Source organism: Perognathus longimembris, chromosome 3, assembly GCF_023159225.1.
Source record: "Perognathus longimembris pacificus isolate PPM17 chromosome 3, ASM2315922v1, whole genome shotgun sequence".
NCBI lineage: Eukaryota > Metazoa > Chordata > Mammalia > Rodentia > Heteromyidae > Perognathus > Perognathus longimembris.
In genome coordinates, this window is record NC_063163.1 from 46,973,083 (window position 1) to 46,987,222 (window position 14,140).

Sequence of the window (14,140 nt, forward strand, 5' to 3'; positions counted from 1 at the left end):
CGAACCCAGGGCTTCATGCAGGCTATAGGCAAGCAAGCACTTCACACTAAGCCATATTCCCAGCCTCACCACCAGTTTGTGAGGTTGGACTGCCTGAATAGGGCTTCTTCTGGGGAGTGTAATTAGGAAGACTGGGAGAAGGAAAGCCTTCTTTTGAGCTCATCATCTGGGTTACTTAAGTCCCCTAGTGGCTGGCAGAGAAGGGCTGACCTGTACAAGTTTGACAGTAAGAGTGAGAGACCTCCGGAGAAAAAGGTGGCAGGATCCCCTCCCCTTTCCTCCCCTCTTCCTTTCCTTTTCCTCCCCCACCCCCACGTCAGTTGGAAGCTGTAGTGATACACGGATTTTGAGAAGCACTAGGGGAAAGGACTATGCAGACGCTGGCGAGCTCGTAGAGGAAGAAATAAATCTCTCTAAAATCGTTTTAACGTTTGTAATAGGCCTCATTTTCTTGGTGAGTCACTTTTTATTTTATTTTTGTGCCCATAGTAGGTCTTGAACTCAGGGTCTGGGGCACTGACCCTTAGCCTTTGGGCTCAGACCTGGCACACCACCGTCTAAAGCCACAGCTCCACTTCCAGGTTTTTAATGGTTAATTGGAGGTGAGAGATTCACGGACTTTAGACTTTCCTGCTCAGGCTGTGGCTTCAAGCCTGACCCGCAGGTCTCAGCCTCCCGAGTAGCTTGGCGCCCATCTGGTAAGCCACTTTTACACTTGTAGATTTACTTATCAGAAAGAAAGGGGATTAAAAAAAATAGAAGTGCGATCCTTTCGGCCAGGATATTTTAAACGCCACTGTCCGTATAGGAGACCGTGTCTCCCATGTCCCCACAAACGCAAAAACAGAACCTGGAAAGTTTCTCTTCTCCTCCAGGAGATACTAGGGACATGGTCTCCCTACCTTTGGCCCCGCGGATCCCGTACAGTACGTTCGGAACACCGAGTCCAGGTGGGGTGGGGGCGGACGAATGCATGTGGCAAATCGCCTAAAGAAACCTGGGTGTGGAGCAGAGCTGCGCCCCAATATGTCTCATCGCCTCTGGCTTTTTTTTTTTTTTTTTAAACTCAACACCTCATCACTTTCATTCAACCTTACATAAAAAAAAAAAGAAAGAAACGACGAGCAAGTCGTTCAGCTTCGTGAGGGGTAACAAGGTAACAAGGTTGTCACTCTGCCTCCCGCCCTCCTCGCTGCGGTTCTCCGCGGACAGCGAGTTCCCCGCGGATCTGCCTCTACCGCTGCAAGAAGATCTTTTCCCCCGTGCGGTGCCCCCGGCCCGAGCTTCCTGGGGGAGGGAGGGGGTGCACTGGGCAGGTGGTGGGCTTGAACTGAGGTGTGTGTGGGGGGGGGAGGGAGAGGAGCAGTCATCCTGGTCTCCCCCGCGCGGCGGGGTTCCATCGCGGGGGTGGGGGGTGGGCAAGGACGCGTCCCTAGCGCGGACTTGACCGCAGTCCCCAGAGGGCTGGACAGACCTGGGCGAGAGGAAACACGCTACAAAAACAAACCCCACCGACTTCTCCACGCTGCCTGGCCGAGACAGCGTGGGTGGAGCCGAGAGGGGGCGACCGAGTGGAATTCCGCGGGGTCACCTCCACCGACCGCACCGCGCCCCGGGGGCGCACGGCGTCCCCGGCTCCTCCGGCCCGGGGCCAGCCAGGTTCGGGGAAAAGCGGCCGACGCGTTCGCCTTCGTTCCACTCGGTCTTCGGGAGTACTCGGGCTTTGCTCCTCGGTAGTAAACAAAAGTGTCGCCGCCGCCTCCACGCTGGTTCGCCTCCTAGCAATCAAAACACTGAGAGGGCGAGAAACACAGAAACACTCGAGAATTACCAGAAAATAATCAGAGATTAAAAAAAAAGTGTGCGTGCACGAGAGACAGAAAAAGAGAAAAACACCCCACTACCCCCCACCAACTCACTGCTGCCTCCCCGTGGAAAACCAGCCCCCGCCCCTGTCGGCGCTTATTGGCTGTCTGGGCAGCGGTACCGAATGCCTATTGGTCAAGCTCACTGTCAGTCCGGGGCGGGCTGGCGCGCGCGCCGCCGCGGGCGGGGGGGTGGGGGGGGGAGCGACAGCAGATCCCGTAAGTCGGGCGGCCGCGTAGTTGCTGCAGCCACTGCCGCCGCCGCCGCCGCCACATTCAACAGGCAGCTGCGCTGCGGTCGCGCGGCCGCTGAGTCCCGAGCGGCCGGCGCCGTCCGTCCTTCCACCCGCAGGTTCCTGTCAACAGGGACGCGGCACCCGCGCTGCCGGGCCCCGCGGCTCCGGCCTGCCGTCCAGTCGGCGCAGCAAACCCGGAGGACCCTGGATGTTGATGGACCCGCGAAGTTAAGTTCTGGGCTCGTCCTTCCACTCCGCCGCGCCTTCTGCTGAGCTGCGTCCGCTCGCGGCACCGATCTTGGCTTCCCCCGAATCTCGGACCGACTCTTTCCCTTCCAGCCTCCTCTTTTAGGGCTGCGTCTCCCCCTTCTTGGCTCTCCGGCGGCTGGGGGAGGGGCGGGGGGTCACCATGGCCGAAGCGCCCCAGGTGGTGGAGATCGACCCGGACTTCGAGCCGCTGCCCCGGCCGCGCTCGTGCACCTGGCCGCTGCCCAGGCCGGAGTTTAGCCAGTCCAACTCGGCCACCTCCAGTCCGGCGCCGTCGGGCGGCGCGGCCGCCAACCCCGACGCCCCAGTGGGCTTGCCCTCGGCTTCCGCGGCCGCTGTCAGCCCCGACTTCATGAGCAACCTGAGCTTGCTGGAGGAGAGCGAGGACTTCCCGCAGGCGCCCGGCTCCGTGGCGGCGGCGGTGGCGGCGGCCGCAGCTGTCGCCAGCGGGGGCTTGTGCGGGGACTTCCAGGGACCGGAGGCGGGCTGCTTACACCCGGCGCCGCCACAGCCCCCACCGCCCGGGCCGCTGCCGCAGCACCCGCCGGTGCCACCCGCCGCCGGGCCACTCGCAGGACAGCCGCGCAAGAGCAGTTCGTCCCGCCGCAACGCGTGGGGGAATCTGTCCTACGCCGACCTCATCACCAAGGCCATCGAGAGTTCGGCTGAGAAGAGGCTCACGCTGTCGCAGATCTACGAGTGGATGGTCAAGAGCGTGCCCTACTTCAAGGATAAGGGCGACAGCAACAGTTCGGCGGGCTGGAAGGTGAGTGGCCTCGGGGCGCGCAGCCAGCCCTTGGGGGGCGCGCGCGCGGTAGGGCAGGTGAGGGGGCGGTGGTGCAGGTGTGGCCCGCCTGGCAGTGCAGGGACGGAGGGCAGCGCCTGCGAGGACAGCGGCGAGAAGTGGCCGGAGTGCGGGACATGCCCGGATCAGTCGGGGCATTGGACTAGGTGTGTGCGCGCGCGCGCGCGCCAAGGAGTTCAAATGGGACAGTGAAAAGGGCTTGTTTGGTAACGAGGGCGCCAACAGAGGTAGCCAACAAGTGGACATCAGCGCAGCCGGCAAAGTTTGCCAGGAAAAAAAATAAGAAAAGGAGGGGTTTACCCGGACAGGGTCCCTTTCCCTGTCGGATCAACGCGGGGGGCGAGGAGGGCGACTCCCCTCTGGTCCCTGCGGCGCGCGTTCTTCCCCAGCCCGTGGCGCTGAGCCGTTTCTGCCGCGCCTGGTCCGCGAGGGCGCAACGAGGGGCATCGGAGACCCTCCAGCTGTGGAGCTCAGGCTGCAGGTGGAGGGACAGGCCGGCGTCACGGCTGGGGGACGGTCTGGGTCGGCTATACAGGTTCCAGAGGCTAGTGCACATTTTGCTTTGTCTTGTTTTGGTTTTCCCCACCCCCAAAGTGGCCCCTAGTACCAGAGGCCGGGCGTGCCAAGCTTGAGGTGAGCTTCTCCGACACGTGCGGCAAGAGTGGCCACTGCCTGCGCAACGCCGGCGCCGGGCCCATCGGGGCGACCTAAAGTTCAAGTGTGACCCTCGGCGGGGGCGGGAGCACGGCGGGGAGGGAGGGGCGAGGGCGCAGGAAGCGGGTGCCTTTAAAGGGCCCGCACGTCCGGCCCGTGGGGCCAGCACTTTTGTGCTCCGGGAAGCACCCCCCCCCCCCCCACATACTTGGTCTTGTCTTTGGCATGAGGCTTTTAATTACAAAGCCAGAGGCTGCTGGGGGCCGGGGGGGGGGGTGATCCGGGGCTGAGATGGGTGTGTGTGCTTTCTGTTTGCTTTGCCAACTCAGTATTACCGAGCTTGGCGGCGCAGTTGAGGGACCGGGCCGGGAGCTTAGAGACTGTTTTGGGGAAGTGGAAGTGGAGGTACCCATCTAGGGACCTGGTGCTGGGGCCCTCTGGCCTGGGAAGATTATAGATCTGCAGATGGCATGACTCTTCCCACTTCCTCCACCCCTTTTTAAGCCAAGTTGGAAGAGACACTTTGGATGAGATCGAGGGTGGGTGGGGGTTTGGGGTATCTGGATGCCCTTGGGATGCACTGGGAAGCTGGAGAGTGGTGGGGTCTGCCGGCTCTTCGACCTCCCAAAGCCCATGGTTTCTCCCACCGTCCCAGGCCCTGGTGAGACAAACACCTTTTCTCACCTCTGCTCTTCCTCCTCTTGATGGAGCAGCTTCGCCGCGCAGTGGTTACACCGAGGTTGTTTTACATACACTGTCATCCCTGTGGTTCTTGTGTCAAAAAAAGTCAAGTTACTCACTTCGTTTGGAAGTTCCTGGAGAAGCAGTCAAGAGTTATTGTATATTTCCCCCCCCGAAGTGTGTCTCAAAAGTATCACTTAGAAGTCATTACTAGGCTTCACCTGCAATTTTACCAAGTGTTCCAAAAAAGTGAAGTGACTTTTTACTCTTGAAGTTCGATCTGTTAAATAGTCTAAGTCACAGTATTTGGATGGTGTGCCATATGTACTTAACGTTTGAGTTTTAAGTACTTGACTGTGACTTGCTCATCTCGGTTCTCCTATTGTAATCCATTTGTTGTTAAAAAAACAACACAACTTTTTTTTTTGGCCTTAAAGATGCAGTGTGTACTCAGGATTCTTGTAAGTCCTTGGAAATGAACCTTCTTCAGCATGCTGGAGTGCCTTACTTTAAAGATAAAGGCAATCTTTTGGGGTTATTTTTAGTTGTGCTTCTCAAAAGGCATTGTCAGGGTATTTTTCTTAAACTGGAAATATGATTTAACTATTTTTTAGATTAAAAAAAACAGTTCTTAAAGTTATGCTGCTTTCCCAGTCATATCATCAGGCTCTAGCTCTGGTTTTTTTCATATTAGGTTCTAGCTCTGATTTTCTTCGTATCATTAGGTTCGTATCATTTTTATTTATTTCAGATTTTGCTTAGGTGAGCCCCAAGAGGACTGTGTCAGGAATTAGAGGCTCAGCCCAAGCTCCCCAAAGCCCTAAAGCCCTTCCTTTCTTAGTGAGGCTTTGGGAGGGAAGAGGTTGGTGTTTCAGGTGTAATGAAAGTCAGTTGTTGGTACAAGTCAGATTACAGCCAGTAAGTTCTCAGTTTGACTGAAAGGATATTTTAAGAAGAAACAACTTGAACTGTTCTAACTCATAACTAGTCTTCTGGTTAGAGCTTTCATAAAAATGAGTTACTTGTTAAAACCAAGTTTCACTCTCAGCTCGGAGGGTTCTTTTACTTTGAAAATTCATAAACGATACATTTTTTGCTGTGACTTTTAACTAAAAAAAAAAATCAAGTTCTAAAATGCAAATCAACCCAAACTTAACTGTTTTCAGGACTGAGGAGAGAGAGAGAGGCTGCTTTGGAACAGAATATTTCCTGTGATTTAGTACAGGGAATTAGGCTGAATCTTTAATTAAACACAGTTTCTTGTACTCAACTTCCAGAGAACTGCCTGAGTATTTGTTTGCATAGGATGGGGTAGTTTGGAAAGCAGTGTCTGAAAACTTCTAATGTAATTCCTTACATAGTTAAGTACTGAGGGATGTGTCTTTCATGTGTCATGTTTGTAGGCCTGTGTTTGCAATTGGTTTAATATTGGTAGGACTGTGATAAGTTACACACAAAGTAGAACCTCAGACTTGGAAAACCCAGGATCTTTTACATCTAACTCAGTGTTTATAAATAGTGAAACCTCATTTCCATGACTTGTTTTCTCACATAGAAAGCTTTCTAAAACTTGAGAAGTAGTATTGTATTGTATGCTCAGGTTTTTTTTTTTTTTAATTAAATGGCAGGTTGGGGTTTATGCTTGCTTTTGTTTTGGCATCATTTGGAACACTTAAGCTAAAAAAATACTCTCATTATAGCAGTTAAAACTTTTAAACTTTTATTATGAGGGGGTGCAGGTGTTCTTTAGTTTGGAATAAAGTTGCCTTAATTTGGTCAATGCAGTGCGTTTTATGTTAACAAATTCCATAATATTGAGCTTTTAATCTGTAGGTGAGTAGCCATAGAGGGCTGGTCTGGTTTCACCCCCCCTCCCCTAATACTTTTGACTTAAAGCAATCGTGCAGAGATTGCTTTATAGGACAGAGGTATCTTTTCTACTTCTCATTAATTTGTCCCTGAAATTGCCTTAAAGAAGACCACTTATATAATCAGGTAAAACATTCAATATAGTATTTTGGGAAGAGAGAATAAAGAAAGAAAATTAAAGATGGGTGTTGGTTGGGGGTCATGAAGGTAAGCAAGCCTGATGTGACATATCTTGTTAAATAAAGGTTGCTGTGAACGTGTTCTATGGCTGAAACTTTTGGTTAGACATTTCTGGTATGTGCTCATAATCTCAGCACTCCGGGGCTAAGACAAGAGGATTGTGTTTGAGGCTAGCCTGGACTACATAGTGAGTTCTGGTTTATTTAAAAAGAAAGAAGACACTAGATGTGAATACTTTAAAATATTTTACCTGCCTTTGTGTGTGTATGGATGTGTGTGTGCCAGTACTGGGACTTGAACTCAAGACCTTGCATTCTCCATTGGCTTTCCTGCTCATAGCTGGCACTTCATTACTTGAGAGCCACACCTGGTCTAGATAGGCTTTTCAATGGTTAATTCGAGATGGAGTCTTGTAGACTTTTCTGCCTAGCTTAACTTTGAACAGATATCTCCAGGCCTCAGCCTTTGGAGTAGCTTGGATTACAAGTACCTGGTCTCACACCATAGCTTTGTGTCAAATTTTGGTTGGGAGATGGTGGGAAGGGCAATTATAAGCCTTTTTTTTTCTTTTCTTTCCTTTCCTTTTCTTTCTTCTTTCTTTTTTGGGGCGGGGGTGAGTCAGTTTTGCTGTATAACCCAAACTGGTCTCCAAACTTTCTTTATTTGGTTGTGGGGCTTGAACTCAGGGATTGGGCTGTGCCCCTGAGCCTCTTTGTGCTCAAGGCTAGCACTCTTTACTACTTGAGCCACAGCACCACTTTTGGTTTTTGAGTGGTTAATCAGAGATAAAAATCTCAGGGGGGACTTTTCTGCCCAGGCTGGCTTTGAACTGCCACCCTCAGATCTTAGCCTCCTAAGTAGCTCTGATTACAGGTGTGAGCTAGCGGGTGCACTGGGCTTGGTCTCAGACTTCTGAGCCTCCTAGTGCTGGAGTTATTGGTGAGTGTATGTACCATTTCCCACTTCTTTTTTTTTTTTTTTTGCCAGTCCTGAGGCTTGAGACTCAGGGCCTGGGCACTGTCCCTGGCTTCTTTTTGCTCAAGGCTAGCACTCTACCACTTGAGTCACAGCGCCACTTCTGGTTTTTTCTGTTTATGTGGTGCTGAGGAATTGAATTCAGGGCTTCATGCATGCTAGGCAAGCACTCTACTGCTAAGCCACATTCCCAGCCCTGCTTTTTTTGTTTTAAATGACAACTATTTGAATACTGGAAAGGAGGCATTTTTATACTCATGTAGTCATAGTCAGAGTTGCCTGGGACCTGTAAGTTGCTAAGCAGACAAAAATATCTTCTAGGTGGCCCTCTGAAGTGGGGCTGAGGGCAAAGAATACTTAGTGGTCCTTAGAATGTTTAGTGAGCCACATATCTTTCTCCTGTCCTTGTGCTTCTAACCTCATCTGGGCTCCTCAATAGCAATTTTTTGTTTACGCTTTCTAAGAGAGCAGCTCTGTATTTGCCTGGAATTTCTTTGGGAGAGCCTGAACGACTTGCATTCTGCCCTTGGAAATTACCCAGGACATTGGCATCATGGGAATTTAGCAGGCTATCTTTTTGTAGCTTTGGGGTTTCCTGGAATCTTTTTGGAAGGCAGTGTAAACCTCATAGTGATTGGGCAGGCAGAGTTTTCACTTAGAAAGAAGACATGGATTTGTCCCTTTTTGTTCCCCTTCAGCCAATGATTCAACATGTCTTTCATAGCAACAATTTATGGAGACATACCCAAAGCCCCTGGACCTTCCTTAGGTCAGATAAGTACTGTGTGTGTGTGTGTGTGTGTGTGTGTGTGCGCGTGTGCGTGCGCGCGCATGTGCGCACTGGTATTGGGGCTTGAACTCAGGACCTTGTGGTCTGACTTGACATTTTCACTCAGTGATGGTGTTCTATCATTTAAGCCACACAGCCCCTTCAGTGTTTTTGTTGGTAAAGATTTGTCTGTGAATGGGTATTCTTAGATCTCAGCCTTGTAAGTAGCTATGGTTTCAGGCATGACCCACTAGCATTCAGCAATAAGTACCTTTACCTTTCTTGGTGCATAGAGTTCTGAAGTTGGGAGTGGTTCGTCTATTGTGAAGCAGAGAACCAAGATTGACATTGAAAAATGTTTATTTTGGTGTCTAATTGTTGTGAAGACTTGTTTTCTGATGGCTAGCTCCATACAAACACATTCAGGTGGGAAAGAACTCTGCTGACAAGGACTGACAAAAGTAAAATTAATGGCCAGAAATGCTTTGCAGAAAATGACTGTTATTTGCCTTCTAAGGAATACATGAAACATGAAAATGCATTTCTGTACATTAGTAGTTTTTATGGTTCAATCTTTTAAGAAAACACAACACTGGCATCTCAATTTACTCCAATCAGGTGTGTGTAGTTTATCAGCTTTTGACTTTACTGCAAATATTGTCTTGACTTTGAAGGTATTTAAGCCATCCCATCTTTTTTTTTCTTTTAGCTTTTATCAAAGCTAAAAACAAAAATTCAAAATGGGGGGGGGGTAGGGATTAAGCCCAGAATGTTGTACTTGCTAGACAAGTGCTTTGTCACTGAGCTACATCCCAGCCCCAAGCTAAGCCTAATGCAGTTTAAAAGCTAAATCTCCAAGTCAATTTCATGTCACTTAGGCAAGTTGTACCTTAATACATTGCTTATGTAATAGCTAAGTTTAGCAGTGTGTGGTTGTATACTCCTGTAATCTAAGTACTTGGGAGGCTGAGGCAAGGGAATTGAGGCCAGCTTTTGCTATATAGCAAGATTCTGTTTCAAAAAGAGAGAGAGAGAGAGAGAGAGAGAGAGAGAGAGTGTGTGTGTGTGTGTGTGTGTGTGTGTGTGTGTGTGGTGGAGTACAAAGTTTTATGTGTTCTTTTTTTTTTTTTTTTTTTTTTTGGCCAGTCCTGGGGCTTGAATTCGGGGCCTGAGCACTGTCCCTGGCTTCTTTTTGCTCAAGGCTAGCACTCTGCCACTTGAGTCACAGCGCCACTTCTGGCCATTTTCTATATACGTGGTGCTGGGGAATTGAACCCAGGGCTTCATGTATACGGGGCAAGCACTCTTGCCACTAGGCTATATCCCCAGCCCCTTATGTGTTCTTTATTTCAGTACATATTCATTATAGGGGAAATGAATTCAGTGAATACTGTGCCTGTGATTAGCTTCTGTAGCCCCAGTGTGATCTTGGTTCCTGTGATGGATAAAGTGGCAGTGTGGTCAGTAATCACTAGGTCTGGAGGGAGGTGAGGATTGGGAGCTGGGAGTGGGGAATGGAGGATAAGTCTCAGCTTTCCCTTTTGGCACCTTTGAGACATCTGTTCTATCTTGTACCACTGTCCTGGTCCTTCTCTTAGTCAGTCTGCCTCGATTCACTTATTTTTCCTTGGCTTGTTTTCAGTCGTAAGTATACCTCAGGGTTAATTGTCGATTGTTGTTCTCTGGTTTTATTCTACCTCCTTTACTGCCCTGTGCCTCCTGTTATTAGAAGGCTATAAATTGTGCCACTTGGGCCTCAGATTCAACATGTTTAAGTCTAAACATACTGTAATCCCCCTTACTTCTCAGATAAGGTTCCCATTCTCAGGTCCTCAATCAAGTTAAAGGTCTAGTTAGTCTCTGCCCTAGTTTTTACCCCTGTTTTTCACTTCTAGCACTCACAGTGTTGACTATTCTCAAGTCTGTTAATTCTTCTTTCTCAGGGTTTCTTGAGACTTCCTAGCCCTTAGCTGGGAATTCCCTAACCCTTAGCCATTCCCCTATGCTAAATTATTTATTATTTCAGGCATAGGCCCTCTGTCCCCAGAACTTGGGTCATCTGGTTGCCCCTACTGGAAATTCTGCACATTTTCCATGGTCTGCAAGGTCAAATTAGTTCTTCAAGTTCTAAACTTGGCTCTCTTGCTGAGAGGCATTTTTTTCCTTCTCTAAGAGAATGCTTGGTCATCTCTTAATTCACACTGATGTATATTATAATTTAGCTTTACTGTGTTTGTTTTAGTTTCTTAGTGAAATTGTAAATATATGGTTAGGAAAAAATTTGTCCATGAAAACTCAGTCTTCCCTCTCTCTCTCCCTCCACTTTCTTCTTTTCCCCATTTTCCTTCCCTTCCTCCATAACCCGTCTCTCTTTCTCTCTTTTTTCAGTCTTTTTACTAGGTAGACCAAATTATATGACTTCAAATTTGTGATACTCCAGTTTTAGCCTCCTAAATACTGGAATTTCAGGTGTGCACCACTAGACTTGGTTTATATGTATTTAAGCCCCACAGTACTGGGCCTGGGTGCTGTCCTGGGTGCTTCCCATGTATTTAAGAATTACCAGAGTCCTCATCATGTGAAATTAGTATTAAGTAGTATTGTGAGCAAAGATCAGTGATTATTTAATTTCAATAGATGATCAAAGTATCTTTTCTGTTTGTTAAATGGTTATTATGAACAGAGTGTACTTGTTGCTTTTGAGTGTTGTGAAACCATGACTCCAGTAAAGATCTAGTAGGGAGAACAGATGAGACATAAAAAATTGTCATTTTGAACTACCACTATACATGTAGTGTATTGTTATAGACCAATATTGTGTAATATTGTATAGATGAAATTTTTCTATTAGAGTATGTCTTTATTTTTACTATATGAAAAATTGTTGAAATAAGGATTGCAATTTCACTTTTAAAAATGAAACCATATTCCTTTGATTTGTATTTCTGGGCACCAGATCCAAACCTTTGGTATACTAAGCAAGTACTCCACCATTGAGCTATGTCCTTGCCCCTGAACGTAACTGCATAGACCTATGGTCCTATATTAATACAGAGATCCACGGAGTGGACCTCAGTGTAATTTAGTATACTGCATTTGATTTTTTTGTTTTGTTTTGTACCAGTCCTAGGGCTTTTGTACTCAAGGCTGATGCTCAACCACCTGAGCCACAGCTCCATTAATGGCTTTTTTGGTGCTTAATAGGACATAGAGTCTCATGGACTTTATTGCCCCAGCTGGCTTAGAAACTTGATAATCCTCAGATTTCTTTTTTTTTTTTTTTTTTTTTTTTTGGTTAGTCCGGGGCCTTGGACTCAGGGCCTGAGCACTGTCCCTGGCTTCCTTTTGCTCAAGGCTAGCACTCTGCCACTTGAGCCACAGCGCCACTTCTGGCCATTTTCTGTATATGTGGTGCTGGGAAATTGAACCCAGGGCTTCATGTATACGAGGCAAACACTCTTGCCACTAGGCCATATCCCCAGCCCAATCCTCAGATTTCTGAGTAGCTAGGATGATAGGTATGAGCCTCTGTGCCTGGCTGATTGTGTGTGTGTGCCTAAGCACGTGTGTGTATGCATGCTAATATGTGGACTTGAACTCAGGACTTAGGTGCTGTCCTTTATCTTTTTCCACTCAAAGGCTGGTGCTCTACCACTTGAGCCACAGCTCTCCTTCCAGCCTTTTGGTGATTAATTGAAGATAAGAGTCGTATGGACTTTTCTATAGGGATTGGCTTTTTGAACTTTGACTCTCAAGTCTCAGCCTCCTGAATAGCTACAGGTATAAACCACTTGCACCTAACACTGCATTTGATTTTTAAAAGTGACATGCAGAAATTGCCAATGCATAGGACTGAGCCTGTGATTGACAAATGAATAATTGGTACTTGCAAAAAATATTTAGCCTTTTGCTTGATTAATTCTTTGAAACACACTTTCCTGCCAGAAGGCCTGATAGCAGAGTGATTCAAAGCAAGCAAGCAATCTGAATTGAAGTTAGCAACCTAAAATATACTTGTCAACTAGGGGGAAGGTAGGTTGGGTTAGAAAGATGTTTCAGATTTTTCATATTCAGTTGTAATACTGCATTAACTAAATAGTAGGCATCTTTGATGGCTTTGTGACTGTCTGTATCTTTTTTCCACTAACTCAAGTTTAGTAATGAAGAGTACAATGTGATGTTTCAGTGGGTCCTGAGGCTATTAAATCTGGTTAGGCCAAATCATGAATTGATACCTGCCAGCCGGGACTGTGTATTTGGAATACCTGGAGTAAGTGTGACTACCTCAGGATAAACTAAAGGATTTGCACAATAGGAACTTATATGGCATAAAAAAAGGCACAAATAGGGATTTATTAATATGTACCAGCTTGGCTAGTCATGGTTGCCCAGGATATAATCCCAGCTATCAGGGAGCCTAAGATCTGATTGGAGGATTATGTTTGAGGCCAGTCTGGGCAAAAAATTAATAGCAAGTCCCCTGTCTTAACTGTAGAATACTGGGGGCACAACCCATCGGCAGGAGTGAAAAGGCTCAGGACTGTTGCCCCAAGACTTCATGTCTTTCTGGCTCCCAACACTTAATCATCAGGCTAGATGTGGTGGTATGCTCTGTAATTCCAGCTACTGAGTCAAGACCACAAGTGGAAGGATTGCAATATCAGGTTGGTCCTTGGCAAAAGTGTGAGACCCCATATGAAAAATAAAGTGAAAGAGGTTTGGGAGTATGGCTGAAATGGAAAGACCACAGGTAGAAAGTGGAAGACTGCCACTAGTCCTGCTAGAAATAAAGACTAGAAGATGTTCAGCCATAGTGGAAATAACAAGTGATGAAAGCTGTTTTACTGGCATATTTATACCTGTAGTAGAAAATATTATTTGATTTGAAAAATACCCTGCTGGGTGGTGGGAGAATTAGACTAGACTGAAATGCCCAACTACTGTGAGGTTTTATTAAATATGTATGCTACCCTTCACAATGGAGACAGTAACTTTCCAAACACACCAGACATCACACTTGCCTAATTGTTCACTATGCTGGGCTAATAAATAAGCTAGGAAACAAGAGGTTATTAGCCAATCTAATTTTTATTTATTTATTTATGTATTTATGTATGTATGTATGCATGCATGTATGTATTTATTTATTTATTTATTTTGGCCAGTCCTGGGCCTTGGACTCAGGGCCTGAGCACTGTCCCTGGTTTCCTTTTTGCTCAAGGCTAGCACTCTGCCACTTGAACCACAGCGCCACTTCTGGCCGTTTTCTGTATATGTGGTGCTGGGGAATCGAACCCAGGGCCTCATGTATACGAGGCAAGCTCTCTCGCCACTAGGCCATATCCCTAGCCCCCAATCTAATTTTTAAAAAACAATATTAATATTAGTAGATCTGGTAAAGTTCAAAATCATGTCCTGTTTGTTTTTTTTTCCATTCTGCAAGAGGAGAGATGATATAAAACATCATCTTTTTTTTTTTTTTTTTTTTCTGGTTGGTTGTGGGGCTTGAACTCTGGGCCTGGGTGCTGTCCTTGAGCTTTTGAGCTCAAGGCTAGTGCACTACCACTTGAGCCACAGAGTCACTTCTGGGTTTTTTTGTTGGTTAATTGGAGATAAGAGTCTCATGGACTTTCCTGCCCAGGGTGGTTTTGAACCAAGATCCTTAGATCTCAGCCTCCTGAGTAGCTAGGATTACAGGTGTGGGCCACTAGCACCCTGCAAAACTTCATCTTTTAACTTGTGTTTCATCTTGGTTCTGATTGGGAGGGAAAAGTATAGGATCTTATTTCCTCCCGGAGGAGAGAAGCAAGTGAATTTGCAGATCTTGGGGGATTCAAAG

The 14,140-nt window shown here is 47.3% G+C and overlaps 1 protein-coding gene across 1 annotated transcript in view; it reads left to right on the top strand.

Moving 5' to 3' along the window:
• Nucleotides 1-2,082: 2,082 nt before the first annotated feature.
• Nucleotides 2,083-14,140, top strand: part of Foxo1 (forkhead box O1) — a 91,277-nt gene continuing 79,219 nt past the window's right edge. The window contains exon 1 of the mRNA XM_048341454.1: nucleotides 2,083-3,134. Within this exon, the coding sequence (XP_048197411.1) occupies nucleotides 2,511-3,134 (624 nt within the window). The 5' untranslated portion in view covers nucleotides 2,083-2,510. The remainder of the gene's footprint in view (nucleotides 3,135-14,140) is intronic.